Below are 19,727 nucleotides of genomic sequence, written 5' to 3'. Positions count from 1 at the left end.
AAACCTATTCAGACAAATGGAAAAGATTTTGCGCGTGGAAAATCCCCTTGATCCAAACATTCCTCAGATTCTACAATATTTAACTGAGATATTGCACAAAGTACTTTCTTTTTCATCTGTTAAGATCCACGCCTCAGCAATTTCAGCTCATTACAACACGGATCCTCGTTTATTTTCACATCCACTCCTAAGACAGTACCTTAGAGGGGCTAAGAACATAAGACCGCCCAGGAGAGCACCAACACCTACTTGGTATCTCAACTTTGTTCTGGAAAAACTTACACTGCCGCCCTTTGAACCAGCTTTCTCAGCTGATTTAAAGTTTCTTTCATGGAAAACTGCCCTGCTGCTAGCAATAACTTCAGCTAGAAGAGTCTCAGAGCTACAGGCACTAATGACAGTGGAGCCTTTCCTCATTTTTCATCAAGTCTCTCTGCGAACTAACCCTTCCTTTATACCAAAGGTGGTATCCAGTGTGGCCCTAAACCAAACCATTCATTTGCCCACCTTTTTTCCAAATCCCCAGAACAAAGGAGAAAGACTCCTGCACTCTTTGGACATTCACAGACAATTACGTTACTACTTGGATAAAACTAAGGCGTTCAGAAACTCTGACCAGCTCTTTGTAGCCTATGCTGCAGGATCACAAGGAAAAGCTATCTCAAAACGGACCATTTCAAAATGGATAGGACATTGCATACGTTTCTGCTACACGCATCATGGGAAACCGGTACCTGCTAGCATTAGGCCCCACTCCACCAGGACTACAGCTACATCAGCAGCCTTTCTCAGGGGGTGCCAACCAAAGATATTCTGGAAGCTGCAACTTGGAGTTCAGTGCACACCTTCACCAAACACCATCACTTACCTCTATATTCTAAGACTAGAGCTGGCTTTGCCACTACAGTTTTGCAGGGCCTACTAGCTTCTTCTAACCCTCTTTAACTCCACCACCCATCCTTAGCTTTGGGATTCAACCCAAGTGTGATGACTGCAGCAGGGTAACACGATGAACATAGTACAGTTTTGTACTTACCATAAATGTAGATGTTAGAGTGTTCACCCTGCTGCAGTCCAGGTTACCCTCCCTCCATCACCTCTGAACTAGCTGGACTTATCCATACCTTTCTATCCTATACAACCTCTGTGGTGTATTTGCTTGTGACTGAAAGTATTGTTTTATTTTTACTTGCATATTTTTATATAGCAATAAGTATTGCCTACCTATTGGGAGCACCTAACATCTGGGGCAAGAAAAACTGAAGAAAATGGCGTTGGATGCCTCTTATGTACCCCTGGCGCACTGACGTCAGGGAGGAAGCGACAGCAACCGACGCCGGACCAAAACTTTGAAACTCTGGCCGACTGCGGGACTGCCTGACGGCAGGATAACCCAAGTGTGATGACTGCAGCAGGGTGAACACTCGAACATCTATATTTATGGTAGGTACAAAACTGTACTTTACCTCACAAGGTGGACCTACTCACACAAGACAAGGGATCTCTCCTCCATTCCCACTTGTCCACTTTTCAGCTGATATTGTGGGTGATAGGATTTTCATTCCCCAATTCCCCATAAGCACCTTTTTCCTGAGGAATCTCTTAGGGTTCTGCAGGAAGCCAGGAAACCCAGTACTAGGAAATCCTAGTTATCCAAATGGAAGAGGTTTTCTAAGTGGTGTCTTTCTCGTAACTTGGATCTACGTTCTGTGGATGTTCCTTTAGTTCTCTCTTAATTGTGTGAATTGCTCAATGCAGGGTTTGGTTATTCTTCTCAAGCCTACTTATCAGCTATCTCTGCTTGTCTACATTTATCTCCTGCTTTAGCTTCTAGATTTGTAGCTAAACAATTCCTTAAAGGCATCTATCATGTTAGGCCTCCCAGGAAGCCTGTTCCTCCTCTCTGGGATCTTAATTTTGTTTTGTTGAAATTGTCTATGGCTCCTTTTGAGCCTGCAGCTTCAGCTTCCTTGCAACATTGCTCTTGGGTAACTCCTCTTTTGTCAGTGTTTATTTCTGTCAGGCAGGTGTCTGAGCTTCAAGCCCTTATGGCTTGTCCTCCTCTTTTGGTATTTCATAAGGACGGGGTGTCCTTGCATACTAATCTTTCTTTTATGCCCAAGGTGGTGAATGAGTTGTCCCTTAATCATTGGCCCCCCTTTTTTTCCCCCTTCTCCCCAATCTGCAAGTGAGAATGTTGGATGTGCATAGACAACTCAGATTTTATTTTGATAAGACTAAGACTGTTAGGAAATCTGATCAGCTCTTTGTTTCCTTTCATCCCAGGTCCTTGGGATTAGCAGTATCCAAACAGACTATTTCTTCTTTGATCTCAAAAGCTATTTCTTTTTATTGTTCTTTTCTTGGTAAGAGCCTTCCTTATTCTGTTAAGGCTCATTCTACTAGGGCTGTGGAGTCTTCTAGTGCTTTTTTCAACGGTTTGGATACTAACTCTATTCTTGAGGCAGCTACCTGGACTTCTCTGCATACATTTACCAAGCACTGCAAGTTAGATGAAATCTCCAAAGCTAGAGCTGGTTTTGCTAGGGCTATCCATCATGGCTTACTAGAGGGATCTGCTGGTTCTTCCTCTTACCAAGCTTCTTCCTGAGCTTTAGTGTTATGAATACTGCAACAGTGAAATACAAGGACATAGTACAGTTGTGTAAAATCTTGCCATAATGGTAGATGTCCTTCTCTTCACTGTTGTATTTACTTCCTCCCGTCTCCCCCTGTCCGTTTATCTTCTGGATGTACTGGTTACCTCTTGTGTTTCCTTGGACTGGCTTTCCTACTGGGGCTTTCAGTTTTGAGGATGGTATGTCCACATGTCACCTTTATGCCCTACCCTACTTGAGGGAGCATATGTGTGATGTACGGCGTACCTCAAAGCAGCCTAAGGCTTTGTTATACTATCCGGATGTCAGGCTTCTCTAGGCAGAGAATCCCTATTTAATAGGTTCATAATGTTATGAATACTGCAACAGTAAAGAGAAGGACATCTACTGTTATAAGATTTTACACAACTGTACTTTTTGAGGATTAGGTGATTGTGTATCACTTACATAGCTTATGCCCTGGGTGTAGAACATATGTCTGATATACAGCACTTGGAAGGGCCGAAGACTTTGGTATGCAGTGTGGATGTACAGATATCCCCTGTAGGATGTCCCTTTAGTAAGGAAAACTGCAGCATTGAAAAGTATGACATCTACTGTTATGGTAAGTTCTTACACAACTGTACATTTGTGCTTCTGTTTTCATGCATTTAATAGTGCTCATCTCCCAAATTGAGCGGGGTTATATGTGACAGTCCTGTTGTAAATTTAGGTTTATACTGCCAGTAATCAAGATCATCTGTAAAGATAGTCAAAGTAGTACTTTGTTTGACCTGTAGTGGTAACTTACTCAATAGTCTGGGAAATATATTCAGATGTTCATCGTGTTACACTGCTGCAGTCATTACACTTGGTTATCCTGCCGTCAGGTTGTCCCGCAGTCTGCCAGAGTTCCAAAGTCTTGGTCCGGCGTTGGTTGCTGTCGCTTCTTCCCTGACGTCAGTGCGCCAGGGGTATATAAGATGCATCCGACGCCATTTTCACCAGTCTTTCTTGCCGCGCGGTGCCCGAAGCAGAAGCATTTCGCAAGTGCCGGTCAGCCAACTCCTGAGATTTTCGAAGTCGTATTTCAGATCCGAAGTCTTCAATAAAGCTAAGTACCCAGTTGGGGAAACTTTTTTCTTACCTCAGACCGATGTCAGAAAAAGTTAATAATTGTATTTCTTGTGGGAAGCAAGTACGTCATAAGGACTTCCACTCTTAGTGCATTCCATGCCTAGGCCCTGATCACGACGTCACTAGTTGTCGGTTTTGTGCTAGATTTAACAAATGCACTATAAAAAGACGTTTCGATTTTGCTTTGCACTACTTTGGCTGAAGGTTCAATTATACCATGCCGTCGGATCAACCGACGACCTCAATACCAAAAAAATGCAAAGACACGGATAAAGACAGGCATCCGAGGTCCAAAACAGACGAAACCTCTTCTAGACCAGTCGCCGGTTCTAAGTGAGGCACTTTTGTAGCCCCTGACACCCGCTACCTCAGAGCCACAGGCCGTGTCCGACTCCCACGTGGAGACAACTAGGCCTCTGGAAACTCAAGGTATTGGGCCTACGGAAACTAATCCCTCAGATGGGTCTGGAGCCCCTGAGCAGGCTTCTGAGGGTGTTTTCAGACCTTCAAAACTTACCATTAAATCAACAGCCAAGACAAAGGTGCCATTAAAGACAAAGAAACAAGTACAGCATTCTCCTGGACAGTCCTCCTTGCCTAAGAAACAGATGCTTAAAATGGTCGAAGACCTCATTACTCTAATCAGGGGTTCCCATCCCCCTCCTGAGAAAAGGCCTAGGCAGGAGTACAAACTATGATTCCTCTGATCAGGTTTCCATTTCCCCTGATTCCTCTTCAGACCAGGGATACTCTCTACCCCCCCTATGAGGACTCTGATGCTGAAGAATCTATCCCTTCAGCCTCTTCTCCTGAGGATTATTCTTTTGGGGAAACTTTACATACCATGAGGGAGCATTTCCATTGGGAAAGTCAGGATTACTCAGAATCCAAGAAGAGGCTCAGGGATTTCCTTTTATTGCCTCAGCACAGGCCACTGGCTAATCCCGCCTGTGCTAGACATTGTGGATGATGTGTTCTCTGAATCCAGCTTATCTCCTGACTCTTTGCCCCCTGCTCCAGCCGAGCCAGACAGGTACTATAGAGCCCCTGACTCTCACAAGTTTCTTTACAAAAACCTTTCTGCAAATCCAGAAACTATTTCCCAGGGTCCAAAAGGGGTTAAGGCTTCCATTGCAAAAAATCCAGTACCCTCTGATAGAGATTCCAGAGCTTTGGATAGATGAGAGAAGAAAGTATACACTTCTGCAACCTTGGCAGTAAGAGCTTTAAATTTCCAGTTTGACATGCTTAAGTACCAACAATATTTAATGGCTCAGTTAAAACAGAAAATGCTTGCAAGCTCAGAAGCTCCTGATTGTAAAGAAATGCAAGGTTTATTGCATGCAGTTGAACAGGTGGGAAAACATACTCTGCAATGTGGTTTTGATTCTTTAGAGGCCTCTTGCAGAGCCACAGTTACGGGTTCTGTGATTTGAAGGCATGCTTGGTTAAAAGAACAGAGTTTACCTGATCATGTTAAGGCAAAATTATTGGATGCTCCTTTACAGCATGATACCTTGTTTGGTGTTAAGGCAGAAGAGGTGTTAAAGAAAATGGAGGATAAAGCTAAATCTATGCAAACAGTCAAGGATTTCTTACAGGTACAGCCACCTCGGTTTAGCAGAAATTGGCCAACAAAGAATTGGTCCTTTCCAGTGTCAGACAGGTCACAGAGAGGCAGATACAGATGCCCAAGAGGCAGATCTCAACCCCAAGGCTCAAACAGACAACGACAGTGGGGCACCTCAACCCCAAAAGGAGATGAGGACAAATCTCAACCTTACAGGAAACAGTCACAATGACTTTCCCCTTCGTACGCCAAGCACGTCCCTTTTGGAAAGCCCCCTTAGGGGGAAAACTAGCACTTTTTTTCTCAAAACTGGCAAGCAATCACCCAAGACAAATGGGTTCTGAATATTGTGTCTCAAGGTTACAGGTTCCACTTTCATACTTTACCAGGGCTAAACGGAATGCCAGACCTGCCACAAAATCAATGGGCAGAGGCACAAAAACAAATTTCAGCCCTCATGGACATGAGAGCTATTCAGAAAGTACCACAACAGGAACAAGGACAAGGATTTTACTCAAGACTCTTCCTGGTCCCCAGAAAGGACAAAGCCTGGAGGCCCATACTAGACCTTTCAATTCTGAATACTTACCTGGATATTCCAAAATTCAAAATGTTGACATTACAGCAGCTTCTACCCATGCTGGGCAAGAAGGCTTGGCTTGTTACGCTGGACCTCAAAGAGGCATACCTGCATGTCCCTATCAGGCAAAATTGCAGAAGATACCGCCGATTCAAAGCTGGTACAATGCACTACCAATTCTGTGCACTGCCCTTTGGCTTATCTACTGCACCCAGGGTCTTCACAAAGTGCCTGGCACCAGTAATTGCATTTTGCAGACAAAAAGGAATTCAAATATATCCATACCTGGACGACTGCTTCATTCAAGCAGAGACAAAGGACATTCTTCTACAGCATCTGGCGTTTGTAAAAAGTTTGCTAATTTCTCTAAGGTACACAGTAAACGAAAGGAAGTCAAAACTAGTGCCCTCTCAACAGATTATATTCCTGGGTGCCAGCTTAAATACAACGGCCCAGATGGCTTACCTCATGCCAGACAAACAAGTTCAACTAACTCAGTATTTTCAATTACTGGCAAAAAAGTCCCATCTCCCTACAAAAATTTTGCAGGCCCTGGGATTCATGGCATTCTGCATTCTACTAATACCATAGGCCAGACTGCATATGAGGAAATTACAATGGTACCTACATTTTATTTTTATTTTTTATTATTTAACATTTGTTGACCGGGAAAGTCTGACTAGGTTCCACAGATCCTGTTTTCAGCGGAGGCCTGGGGAGAAATGCTCCAGACGCATGTCTTTAGAATGTGGGAGGAAACCCATGCGAACGCAGGGAGAACATGCAAACTCTGCACAGAAGGCACCCCAGCCGAGAATTGAACCAGAGAACCTCTTGCTGTGAGGCGACAGCATTAACTGCTGCACCACTGCGCCGCCCAACATGGACTTTTTGCACTCTCACAGTTTAGAAGCAGTAATACCAGTGATACCCTGCCTACAACAGGAGTTTTGATGGTGGGCACAGGCATGTCACCTAAACAAGGGTCAGCCTTTTACCCAACCAACAGCCAGGCAAACTCTAACAACAGATGCTTCGGATTACGCCTGGGGAGCACACATGGCAGGAAAATGCATTCAGGGCAAGTGGACCACAGACCAGATGCATCTTCACATCAATCAAAAAGAGATGTTGGCTGTTCAAAATGCCCTAACAGCTTTCAAGGACCTTCTGCATCCAGGACAATTACTACTAAAGACAGACAACACCACAGTAATGTGGTACATAAACAAACAAGGAGGAACTCATTCTTATCCCCTGTGCAGGCAAGCCATAACCTTGTGGAACACAGCTCTAACTTACCAAGTTCACCTGCAAGCACAATTCCTGCCAGGAAAGAAAAATACTCCGGCAGACGATCTAAGCAGAAATATCATGGACCCTCACGAATGGAAGTTGAATCCACAAATCTTCAGCATGATAACACAAAAATAGGGATGCCCAGACATAGATCTTTTTGCCTCCCCACTGAATTGCCAACTACAAAAATTCTGCACAAGGACTTATCACAAACAAGCATGGAAAGTGGATGCTCTCCTGTTCAGCTGGAAAAACCTAAACGTTTATGCCTTCCCGCCACTGCCTCTCCTTTCAAAGGTACTTCTAAAAGCCAGACAAGAAAAAACACAGATGATACTGATTGCTGCAGACTGGCCACACCAACACTGGTACCCTATCTTAAGGAACTTGGCTCAAGGACCACCATGGATTTTGCCTCAAATTCCACACCTTCTGACTCAACAAAACAATCAGATCCTGCATGGTCAGCTCAAAACCCTAAACCTAACTGCATGTCAGATACATTAGCCAAACATGCAACACCTCTCTCTAAAGCTGTTATGGATGCCATTTTGGAGGCCAGGAGGCCTAGCACCAGGAAAGCTTGCTCAGAAAAATGGAAGAGATTCTGCGCCTGAAACCAGGCTCAAAACCTTGACCCTCTTGTTCCAAACATTCCTCAGATTTTACAATACTTAACCGAGATGCTGGACAGAGGCCTATCGTGCTCATCAGTTAAGATCCACGCCTCTGCCATTTCAGCACATTACAACACGGATCCTCCTTTATTCTCTCATGCCTTGCTAAAGCAGTACCTCAGAGGGGCTAAAAACATAAGACTGCCCCGGAGAGCACCAACACCGACTTGGGACCTCAATTTAGTTTTGGAAAAACTGATCCTGCCACCTTTTGAGCCAGCCAATATAGCCGATCTAAAATTTTTATCATGGAAAAAGCTCTGCTCCTGGCAGTAACTTCAGCACGAAGAGTCTCAGAGCTACAGGCATTAATGGCAGTGGAACCTTTTATAATTTTTCATTAGGACAGGGTTTCTTTAAGGACCTTACCTTTATGCCAAAGGTGATATCTAGTGTGGCTCTCAACCAAACCATCCATTTGCCAACCTTTTATCAAAACCCCCAGAATAAAGGGGAGAAACTTCTGCATTCTTTGGACATACACAGGCAGCTATGCTTCTACTTGGACAAAACAAAAACTTTCAGGAAAACTGAGCAACTGTTTATAGCATATGCTGCAGGATCACAGGGCAAGGCTATCTCAAAGCAGACTATATCCAAATGGATAGGACACTGTATTGATTACTGCTACACACAGCATGGAAAATCAGTCCAAATACCATTAGGCCACATTCCACCAGGGCAACAGCCACTTCAACAGCCTTTCTCAGACGAGTACCTACCAAGGAAATTTTGGAGGCTGCAAGTGCGCACCTTTACTAAGCATTACCACCTGCCTCTTTACTCTAAATCCAGAGCAGGATTTGCCACTGCAGTTCTGCAGGGCCTCATAGCCAATCCTAACTCTTTATAGACCAGCTACCCAACCTTAGCTTTGGGATTCTACCCATGTGTAATGGCTGCAGCAGTGTAACACGATGAACATAGTACAGTTTTGTACCTACCATAAATGTAGATGTTCGAGTGTTCACACTGCTGCAGTCCAGGTTACCCTCCCTCCATTCCCTCTGAACTAGCTGGACTTTATCTATACCTTTCTATCGTATGCAACCTTTGTGGTGTATTTGCTTGTAACTGAAGGTATTCTTTTTATTTTATATGTATATTTTTTATTAGCAATATGTATTGCCTACCTATTGGGGGCACCTGACATCTGGGGCAAGAAAAATTGAAGAAAATGGTGTTGGATGCATCTTGTATACCCCTGGCGCACTGACGTCAGGGAAGAAACAACAGCAACTGACACCGGACCAAGACTTTGGAACTCTGGCCTACTGCGGGGACTGCCTGACGGCAGGATAACCCAAGTTTAATGGCTGCAGCAGTGTGAACACTCGAACATCTACATTTGTGGTAGGTACAAAACTGTACTTTAGGAACCTTTCTGTCCAGCAAGTCTGTCTTTATTTGTGTAGATTTAAGTCTCTAGTGTTGGCGTTTGTCGAGTCACTATTTTGCAAGGAAGCATGCGATTAAATAGGATTGGTTCTTTCATGTCTCAATAATCAAGGTAGAAGTCACCTTGAAGCAGCTTCTAGGGAAAGTTGTGCTAATCTAGCTTGATAGTTGAAGGATTTATGCTTTTCAATTTTCCTAAGTTATCTTTGGGGTTTCGTAGTTGAGCAGTTTGCTTTCATTTATACATGTATTCAGTTCAGTGATGTGTCTGATAAAGGAAGGAGAGTACAGTGGCAGGATGACTTTCGATTTTGAAGATAATCCCTTGGAAATTGACTAGGACAGATAGAAAGATTTCTTGATGATGATGATCGAATGTTGAGACTTATTCACATAAGCACCCACATCTCTTATGAGTGCGCTTGTCTAAAGAGGAGTACATTTTATAACCAATGAGACAGGAACAGTTTTTTATTTTTTTGCCGAATGCTACTGAGCTGCACTTTTTTTTTTTTAAACCTGAGACAGTTTTTCAGTACACTTGCATATTCTAGCCCTTTTGGAACTATTTAGTAAAGACAGAAGAGCAGATAATGGTACCCAGCTTATGGCTTTCACCAGACTGGGTCAACTACACTTCTGGAATATTGGATTAGATCTCTGTAAGACAAATGCCAAACAGGAGAGGGTCCATCACTGATCCCTGTAGTACCCCATTATTTGCAACTTCACATTCCTAGAGGATACCAGCAACTTGCACAACATGCGATCTGTTGGATTGCCAATTTACAACACAGAGGGTAACACTGAGGTTTACATTGCATTTGTCTGTTTTCTACCAGTGCAAGTGTGAGGGATAGTGTCAAAATCATTGGCCTGTTCGAGATAAAGCAGTGTGCACTGAGTGATCTCTCTCCACAAAGTCTCTGTACTCCTTTTCAAAGAAGCTTATAGGTGTGACGATAGGAGGTACTGCCAGCACAGCTAACTGGAATTTTGTAAATAATTATATGTAATTTGTGAATATCAAACTGATTTATACAATATGTTTGTGTTACAAATTTATTAGAACTGTAAGTCATGTGTATATCAAACTGATTTGTACAGATGTCTGTGCTGAAAAGATATTTGTAAATTGCTTGTGTTTGAAATGTATCCACAATGTGCCGTACTGAAGAGAACAAAAATGTACATGCAGTATTGTAATGATTTAAATGTATATGTTTTAACAGAGGAAACTGGAAATCAAGAGATTACCCAGCAGACTTTAAAATGTATCAAAAATTAAATCACTTTATAAGCTAGGCCATAAAGATGCTATCTCACGGGTTTCGATGCAGCCAGGCAAAGTCTGTGCTAGGAAGCTTTCTGTATTGTCCTTGGGGTGAACTAATTGCTAATCTGGAAGCATGGATGTATGAAATTCTTTTATGACTTCCAGCGTCTGCCACAGATCTGAACAAAAGCCCCGGTGTGTGTATTTTTATGGGTAGATACTAAATCCTGCCAGGTGCCAGCAATGGGGGTTTGCATGGGAACTAGAAGTCAGATGACCAGAAGTGATGACATTCTGCAAGCTATCCCAGAGGTAATGTTTTGATATTATTTTGAGAAGCCTCTTAGTGAGAGAGAACATTCTGTATTCTGTCTTGGGCCTGAAAATAAGAAGGACCATTCACCACATCATCTGCCTTGCTCTATTAAGTGCGTAGGGGTTAGTGATTCTCTTAGATTGTCAAGAATATAGTGAAGCTTAGTTTAGATATTGTTTTTCTTTGTCTGAGCCTGTCCTTAAATGCTGTTTTAAATATTTCCTGTGATTTGAACTCTGATGTCACTTGTGACTATATACTTAGTATTTTCTTGTTCTTTTATTATTAAATATATTTAAACCTTTCATTGTGGCTGATCTTTGTAGAGATATTTAAGTTTTGAGAGTATTTGCATATTTATTTGGTGACACTGCCTGAGCCATTCCTAATAGCCTTGCTGTTGGCCAAACTATCATTTGTATTAATATTAATTTCACTCCGTATATTGGGTTCCCTTGGAAGAGCCTTAAGGTAGCTGGCAGGAATGTCTAGTGGCAGTTATAACTACCTTATAGTCTTGGCAGAAGGGGACCCAGCTAGTAAACCTGTGCCAGCCTTTCTCAGGTGTGTGTGTTGTACATCAGATCTCAGAGTGTATGGGTCAGCTACTTGGGCAGGGACATGAAGCACTGGTTGGACAGAGAGGGTGCTGGAGGTCTTGGCTTGGACACTCAACTGAGATCTCAACTCTGTAGCTGTGCCAGTGGGGAGTCTTATTGGTATCTGGAGAAAGAGGGAGAATGCCCCCAGACTGACTGTGCTCCCCGTGTGCTCTTAAGGAAAATTGTAGTTGATTCAGAGAGCTGCATCTGGTGATACTGTGTGTGTACCTGTTATCCTCCCAGTGAACGTCCCCCATTGGTACCAGTGGTGAGGATTGTGGCTCCTTGATTACTGACCCAGAGATGGAGGGATATCACACTAGGTTCAGAAGACAGGTCCTGTCCTTCACAAAACAAGCTTATTGGTGTCTAGCTCAGTTAAGTTGCCTGTGTCTGCATAAATGAGTTCTGCTGTAATGTGCTCTATGTCTTTGCATATAAGGCTGAGGGGCCTATAATTATCTGGATTTGTTGATGGTCCACCCTTATGTAGGAGATTCACTGTGGTGGTTGTTCATCAGGCACAAACCATGTGAATAGGCTGTGGTTGAATAGTTTTAAGTAGGGACTCGGATAGTGCATACTTGGCACTGATGAGAATTGCAGCCTGGTAGGTGATCAGTTTCCTGATAATGGTAGATTGCATTTCATGTAGTCTCATGTGGATCCCCAACAGCAAAATGCAGAATATAGAGAGGAAGAGGAGAACATAAAGAGAAGCTCAGTTTGAAACTCCATATTATTTAAGCTGTTTGTCAGGTTAATAGTTACACTGACATATTCCTTGCCAGGTCTTCAGTGTCCGCCTAGATATTAGTGTAGGCAAGGAAAGCAGAAGTTCCATAATACCTCAGCAAAGACTGCTCTACTTGAATGGCATTTCTGCTTGGAAGAAGATGATGCTATTTTTGTTTTGTTTTTGCCTTATCCCTTATCAAGTATCCTGTGTGCTGCACTAAAACACTACCTCTTTAATTCAATTTTAACTGGGTAACTGAAGTAATTCATTTAGATACCTTTCAACCATGATCAGACCACAGAGATGAGAGTAAATGCATCCTAAATGGCATGTTCGGGGAAGTGAGCTGAAAGTGAAGCACTAAGAGAAGCTCATGTTAACATGAGGGAAACATGTTTATCCTCCATTTAGCGAGTAGCCAGATGTAAGAGTAAACCCTGGATCCTGAAACTGAAGTAGAAACCTTAATCTTTGAGCCACTGTGCATCTCTTCTAAACCCTACCTTGTGTATATTTAGTTGATTGAGCATCAGCTGCGACCATTTAGCTGATAAGAGACATAAGCAGCTTAATAAACATTCGTTGTAAGTGTTGACAGGAGTGGCCTTAGGTCAACTGGTGCCCTAGGCAAAAGGCCTCGCCCCCACGGCACCCCCACCACACCACCCAGTGCCCCCATCCTGGTCTACCTACATCAAATAAATACTGGAAAAGTGCCCCTACTAAAGCGACGCCCTAGGCAGCCGCCTAGTTGGCCTATGCCTAAGGCCGGCTACGAGTGTTGGTTTAGAAAGGTTACTCATTCATGCTGACTCAGAAGTCAGAGGACCTGTGTTTGGACTAGAGTGTGAATCTTATTTGTGACAGTAGTTCTGGTTCAGAATTGATAGACTGCTGAAATGTGAGATCACATTTCAGTACCTCTCTACCAAATGTTGATTATCTTAATAAAAGGTGGAGAATAGGTGATAGGCTACATCAAAAACATGGGGGCCCAAAGGGTTTAGTAACATGACTTGTAATAATGCCACCTTGCTAAGCTGTGCTGTAACATTGACTCAGAAGTCAGAGGACCTGTGTTTGGACTAGAGTATGAATCTTATTTGTGACAGTAGTTCTGGTTCAGAATTGATAGACTGTTGAAATGTGAGATCACATTTCAGTACCTCTCTACCAAATGTTGATTATCTTAATAAAAGGTGGAGAATAGGTGATAGGCTACATCAAAAACATGGGGGCCCAAAGGGTTTAGTAACATGACTTGTAATAATGCCACCTTGCTAAGCTGTGCTGTAACATTGAAAATTAAACCTCAGTTGTAATGCACATTGTCTTCTTACTAGGTCTCTGCAGTCCCAACAGTAATAGCAGTGAAGAATGGAAATATCGTGGACAAGTTTGTTGGAGTTAAAGAGGAAGATCAGTTAGAGGCTTTCATCAGGAAGTTGATTGGTGGTTGAGGAGGAAAAAAAAAGCAAGGATACCAGGATCATGTTTGTTTCAGTTGCCTACATTTTGCATGTTGTGATTTACACTACACTCGAATACTTCCTTTCTCTTAGCATTTCATAACTGTACATTTACTAATCTGCCATTGATGGGCTTTTCAGTATTTACATTGTGTAGGGTCTTGAAATATGTGTAGTGTTGCAAAGGTGACTACTTGGTCGGACTTCAGGGTTGCAGTATGTCTTTATATTTGTGTGTACAAAAATAGCTTTGTTTTTTCACAATAAATTAAGATGCTGCATAATCTTCTGAGTTGCAGTACATCAGCATATTTGTATGTGTAAAAAAAAAAAAAAACTGCCCATTAATTAATATGCTATGTAGTCCTGGTTTCCTTTCTTTGGTCACTTTCTGTATATTTGCCCTGATGTACAGGATACCTATGTATGCTGAACATACTTGCCTTCTTTTGTTTAAGGGTGTCAGGTACTGAAAAAAAAAGATGGTAAAGTATTTGGGTATATTATCCTCATGATCAACATCTAGTTTGAAATTTTTGTTAACTAAAATGTGATTGTTAGTATGTCTAGTTTAGTTTGTCAAGAATATTTTTTGAGTGCCATCTGTTTTTTTTGGTTTCCCAGCTTACATGCTGCTATCCAGTAGCCTTCCTTTTAAACCTCTACTTCACTGGTTTGGTTAAGAAGGCAAGGCACACTTTTGTATCACGTTTATCATTCAGAATGTTTTGATGCACAGCTTATGCTTTTCAGTGGAGGGGATGGGGGTTAGGGTAACTCCTTAGTGTTCATCTTTTCTGTCCAGGCAGCAGGTGGCACTGTTTCATAACAGAAAGAAGTATAGCAGCATAAAGTGCATATTGGTTGTCATGTAATACTGGTCATATGGAAACTTTTGTATACTGGATGAATGCCTCTGTTATGTCTTCCAGTGTAAGAACCACAAAACACAACAGATCTGAACATGAGTAGGTGCATCTTAAAAATGATGAAATATGTACCAGTCTTTTGTGTCTTATGTATAATGGACAGTGTTGACTTGACAGTAATCAAAAATCCCAATTATTTGAAAGGCAGTTGTGAGCGGAGTATTTTTTTATTTGTTTACATTTTGTCAAGTTCATCTGAGATGCAGAGTTGCATTTTTGCTGTGTTTAAACTCCTAGTTATGACATGCTCTTGTTCTTTCATTTGTCTGCTAATATCTGTAGTCTGTGCTCAGACTAATTTGCTGCTTTTGACAAATCCGCCTTTCAGATTTGTTCATTTTAGTAAATCACACAGCTCACTGTGTTTCATGAGCTTGTCCTTAACTGCTGTTCTTCTAAAATAAGCTATCAAATAAACTGTAGGCTCACATATGTAAGTTACTTAAATGACACTTCTGTTATTTTTTCTCAAAGACCATTAGAAGTGTTCCAACTGACTGCTATTACTTGACCTCTGAATAGTTCTCTTATCTTTCTGGCATTCCTACTAGCTATAACTAGTCAGAAGCAGCATGAAGAATTGTGTGAAGCATACCAGTGCAGGCACGTTATGTTAATCCACTGAAAGGACAAGGAATTTTTCTGTTATTTTAATGCACTTGGACTGTTTTAAAAACGTTTCATTTCGAATCTCTAGAAAACACGGTGAATAATGGACACTTCCACTTTGTTGAGTGAGGATGGAACAATAAAATACCCTTTAAAAGGTGTAACAAATTTTTTATTCCACAAGGCTAATGGCTGTTCAGAACACTGTAGGTAGCTGTGTTCCTTTCCAGAATGTTTTTTGCAAAGCATACTTTGTTTTATACTTTTTGTTTTCCTCTCTACTCATCTCCAGAGCTGCTGTGTGTACTGAATAAAAAAGTTTAACAGTTTGGATAATTTTGTATCATCTTGTTTACTAAATGTACCAGCTTTGATTTTTTTTTCCAGTATCAGAAGTTTTGAATAGAAAACTTCATGTGAAGAAGTAAAATTAGGCCAGTGCATGCATCCTAATTTCAGTTATGCCAAGAGTTTTTCCAGAGGGAACTGAAGCATTAAGAGTTTACAGATGTGTGAGTGCCAATTGTAGCCATGTTTGTTTGCTTGTCTTCACAGTTGTCAGTTATTCTTACTAGAGACTTTAATTCAGAATCATTGTTTGTCTTGGATATGCAGGAAAGGGGAAGAGGTGCATTGCTTTTTAAATGTTTAGTTTACCTTTTACTTTGACTTGCAAACTGTATCTCGTGCTGTAGGAAGATGACAAGCCATGTACACTAAACCTTGGCTAAAGTCCCGGATTTCCAACACAGGCTATATTTGTCAACTAACTATCCTGTACTAACTTAGTGGCTAATGTGGGTTGGAAGGGGTTGCCATAGTAGTGGATTAACTTTGGTTGCAATGAAATTGCCACCAGGATTAACCCTGTAAAGAACAAGCAGAAGTGGTGTTGATGCTATCGTTTATTTGCCTTCCGCATGTAAAAGTGTCTGTTTTCATTAGCCCTCTGCTCAGTGCCTCTGTTTGTTGGATCCCCCAGCCCTTCCCATAAGGAAAAAGAGCCATCATTGCACATTATTTCTTTTATAGCTCAGCTGGCAACAGATGCTTTCTGTGTCCATTTTCATGTCTGAGTGTAAGCTTCTGAAATTGAATTCCAGTCACTTTGTTTATCCTAGTCGTCCAAGTGAGTGATGTGCATTAAATGACATTCATTTGCTAGTTTGCCTCACGTTCTTATCTTGTAGCTAAGTAAATTAAAAAAAAGATGGGAATTGTGAAATCATTTATGCAAAGTAGTGTGTAGGACCCTTTAAATTTAAATTGGGCTAAGTACCAACTAATATTTATTTATTTATTGCATTTGTTTACCGGGAAAGTCCACTGGGCCTAGGTGAGCCCATTTTCAGTGGAGGCCCAGGTAGAAAAGCTCCACATAAAAGTCAACATTACAGAAATACAAATATCAAAAATATAAATATCAAAAAATGTAGCACTATTTGCAGTTTTTTTTAGCAATTCCATTGCAGTTTTATGGTAGTCCATCTATGATATTAACATGTACTTTTGGTCATATAGATGCCATAGACATTACTGGTTGGGAGGCCGAAAAAAACAGTAACATCGTATACAATTATTTACATGCATTTAAATCTGTGTAAGCCGAGTAGTAACAGTCATAGGTATGGCAGTGGCTGCAGACCTGCTAAGATTGCATACCTGTAGCCCCAGAGAGTGGGAGTAGTGAGAAGAGAAGAGTTATTTTTGGCATGGGCATAACCAGCAGGTAGAGAGGTGTTGTCTTGAGGGATTTTTTTTAGAGAGCAGGATATGAGATGGAGGTTATTGAGGTTATGAGGTTATTCCAAAGTTTAAAGGTAGTGAAGGAGTAAAGCATTTGGCCAGCTGGAAGTTGAAGTTTATTGACTTTAAGTAGAATTTTGTTTTCAGATCTAAGGTGTCTGTTTGGATGGTACAGAGTTAATATAGAGGAGAGAGCTGGATAAGCTGTTGGTTTATATATTATTTTATGTGCAGTAATTAAGTGGAGGTAGTTGAGATAGAGTGGAAGTTCAAGCCAGTTTAGTTGTTGCAGTGAGGAGCAGCGATGTGATGAGTATCTAGAATTTGTTGCAAATCTAGCAGTTTTACTATAGCATATATCAAGTTTGTTTTTTAGTGAAGAGTGTATATTAGTGAGGATGGCGGCAACATATAGGAGGGATGGAAGTAGGAAGGCAGAGGCTAGTGTTCTTTTGGCATTGTTATTTAGGTAATAGCTATGTCTATAGAGGGTACCTAGTTTCTGGTGTGTCTTTTTGATGTTATTGAGTATGTGGGGTTCAAAAGTTAGGATTTCGTCGATATTGACTCCTAACAGTTTAGTACTGGGGGCAACTTCTATGGAGGTATTATTTTGGGAGAGGATAGAGAATTCAGCCCTGTTCAGGGGTGTTGCTTTTTTGGGAGTGAATAGAATCAGCTTGGTCTTGTTTGGGTTGATTATTTGACCTCCATTTTTCGGTGGATGTGAAGGCATTTTGGGTTAGTAGTTGAAGCTCAGAAGGAGTTTTTGCAGTGCAGATAATTGTTGAGTCATCTGCATATTTTATTATGTCAGCCTGTATTAGTGACTAATGGAAATTGTTGATGAATGAATAAGTTGAATAGTAGGGGGACCAATATTGAGCCTTGGGGGACACGTGGAGATTTTTAAGAAGGTGGAAGAGAATTGCTGGCACTTGGTTGATTGGTATCTGTCAGGTAGCTAGAGAACCAATTTAGGGTTGGGGGTGAGACACCTAGGTTATTAAGTTTAGAGAGTAAAATGGGGTGAGAAATTGTATCAAATGCCTTTGAAAGGTCAAGGAAGAGTGAAGAGACAATCAGACCCGAATTTGCGTTCTCGATTTACTGTATCCAAAAAGGAGATGAGGGCTGTATTTGTGCTATGTCCTGGTCTAAAGCCATGTTGGATAGGGGTGTTGATTAAATGGTTGATTAGTTGGGTGTGGACACATTTTTCATGTATTTTAGAGATGGGGTAGAGAATGGCTACTGGCCGGAAGTTTGAGATGTCGGAATTTTTGCCACCTTTGTGCAAGAGCAGAATGTAAGCTTTTTTCCAGATACTGGGTACGTAGGACTCTTGGATTGATCTATTGATTAGTATACTAATGGGGTACGCTATGGAATTCAGCAGTTATTTTTAGGAATTGAGCAGGTAGGTTGTCAGGAGCACAGGAGCAGGGTTTGAGTTTATGAAGCAGGTGCTTTATGGTTCTTTATGGTTAATAAGGAGAAAAAATATTTCAAAGTACATTGATAACTTAAGCTGCACAAGAGGAACATTTTTGTAAGGTAGATGTAATAGTTTTGTCATATCGACTGTGTATCCATCAGTTTCTTCTCTTTTAAAGTCATTACCGTTCTTGGAAGATGGATAGAGCTGCACTGAGAGACTGACTTTTTGAGGACCTTTGTTCCAAACTTGGCCTATTAATCCTCACTGGATGATTGAAGGATTATTTTTCTCAAAGGTATAGACTGTTTTCCAAGTGGGCAGCTATGCAGATCTCCTTTAACTCATTACATCGAGTGACACCTCCAGGTGTATCTGCAGTTAACTCCTACTGCCTGTAGGTGTCAAATATTGCTTGTTCATATTTACATCAATAATTCCAAAACCATGCTATGTACAAGTTTTTAAAATATTTCTTCTTAAAGCTTACACAATGGCAAACTCAACTGACTGCGTTAATGTTTGTCTTTTGTGTGGTGCAGATAAATAGATATTAACTGTTGATCTGAAGTTGTTGTTTTCATTTGATCTTCAACCTGTGAGAATACAGATCCAGTACAGATCTGACTCAGCCGCATTTTCTAGCATCGGATCCAAGCTCTTCCCCTGCCCATAATACCCCTGTCTCCCTCCTCCTGATCTTGTTTGCATCTAGACAGAATGATCCATCAGCTCCAAGTTTACATAGTGGTGAGTGAAAGTTTTTGACTTTCTTCATCTCTTTAACCTTCCTTGTATCTGTCTTAATTCTTTTCCCTTTTTACGCTCGGGCGTCGGTTCTCTCTCTATGTAAAAAAAAAAAAAAAAAAAGAAAAACACCCCCAAGCTACACTTTATAAAATGCGCTGAGTGTGGCCATACGCTACCACCTTCTGATGGCCACACTGTGTGTATTTGTCTGTGAGTCCCTCACCTGGACACCTCCTGTTCGAACTGTGCAGGCTTTAACCCCCGTACATTGATTGAAAGGAGGAATAAACTTATTCTCCGAGGCCTCCTTGCCCCTCCGTCTTCTGACGCCTCTGCTTCATCTTCCCCCCCCCCCAGCACGTGGGACTCAACCTCATGCCAATAAGGCCGGGGATAGAAAGAAGCACTGCCATAAGGAGTAGGATAGGTCTAGAAAGTGGTCCAGCGACTGCGCTTTTTCGGCTGAGACCCCGGGCAAATCCCGCCCGGATCCTAGCCTGGGTTCCCCTGTTCTCCAGTCGCCTCTCTTCTCGCTGAAGCCAGAGGTGTCTCAGACCCGATCCCCCTTCTTGGCCTCTTCCCGGTGCCACTCCAG

At 41.7% G+C, this 19,727-nt stretch overlaps 1 protein-coding gene across 2 annotated transcripts in view; it reads left to right on the top strand.

Moving 5' to 3' along the window:
- The window catches only part of TXN2 (thioredoxin 2), a 408,927-nt gene extending 393,393 nt beyond the window's left edge, over positions 1–15,534 (top strand). For both annotated transcript variants that reach the window (XM_044075328.1, XM_044075329.1), the window contains exon 4: positions 13,535–15,534. In XM_044075328.1, the coding sequence (XP_043931263.1) occupies positions 13,535–13,651 (117 nt within the window). In that variant the 3' untranslated portion in view covers positions 13,652–15,534. The remainder of the gene's footprint in view (positions 1–13,534) is intronic.
- The last annotated feature ends 4,193 nt before the right edge of the window (positions 15,535–19,727 follow it).

Source organism: Protopterus annectens, chromosome 1.part1 (assembly GCF_019279795.1).
Source record: "Protopterus annectens isolate FY-2018-M chromosome 1.part1, PAN1.0, whole genome shotgun sequence".
Lineage (NCBI taxonomy): Eukaryota > Metazoa > Chordata > Ceratodontiformes > Protopteridae > Protopterus > Protopterus annectens.
Note: the sequence above shows the minus strand (reverse complement) of the source record. Positions and strands in the feature narration are given on the sequence as shown.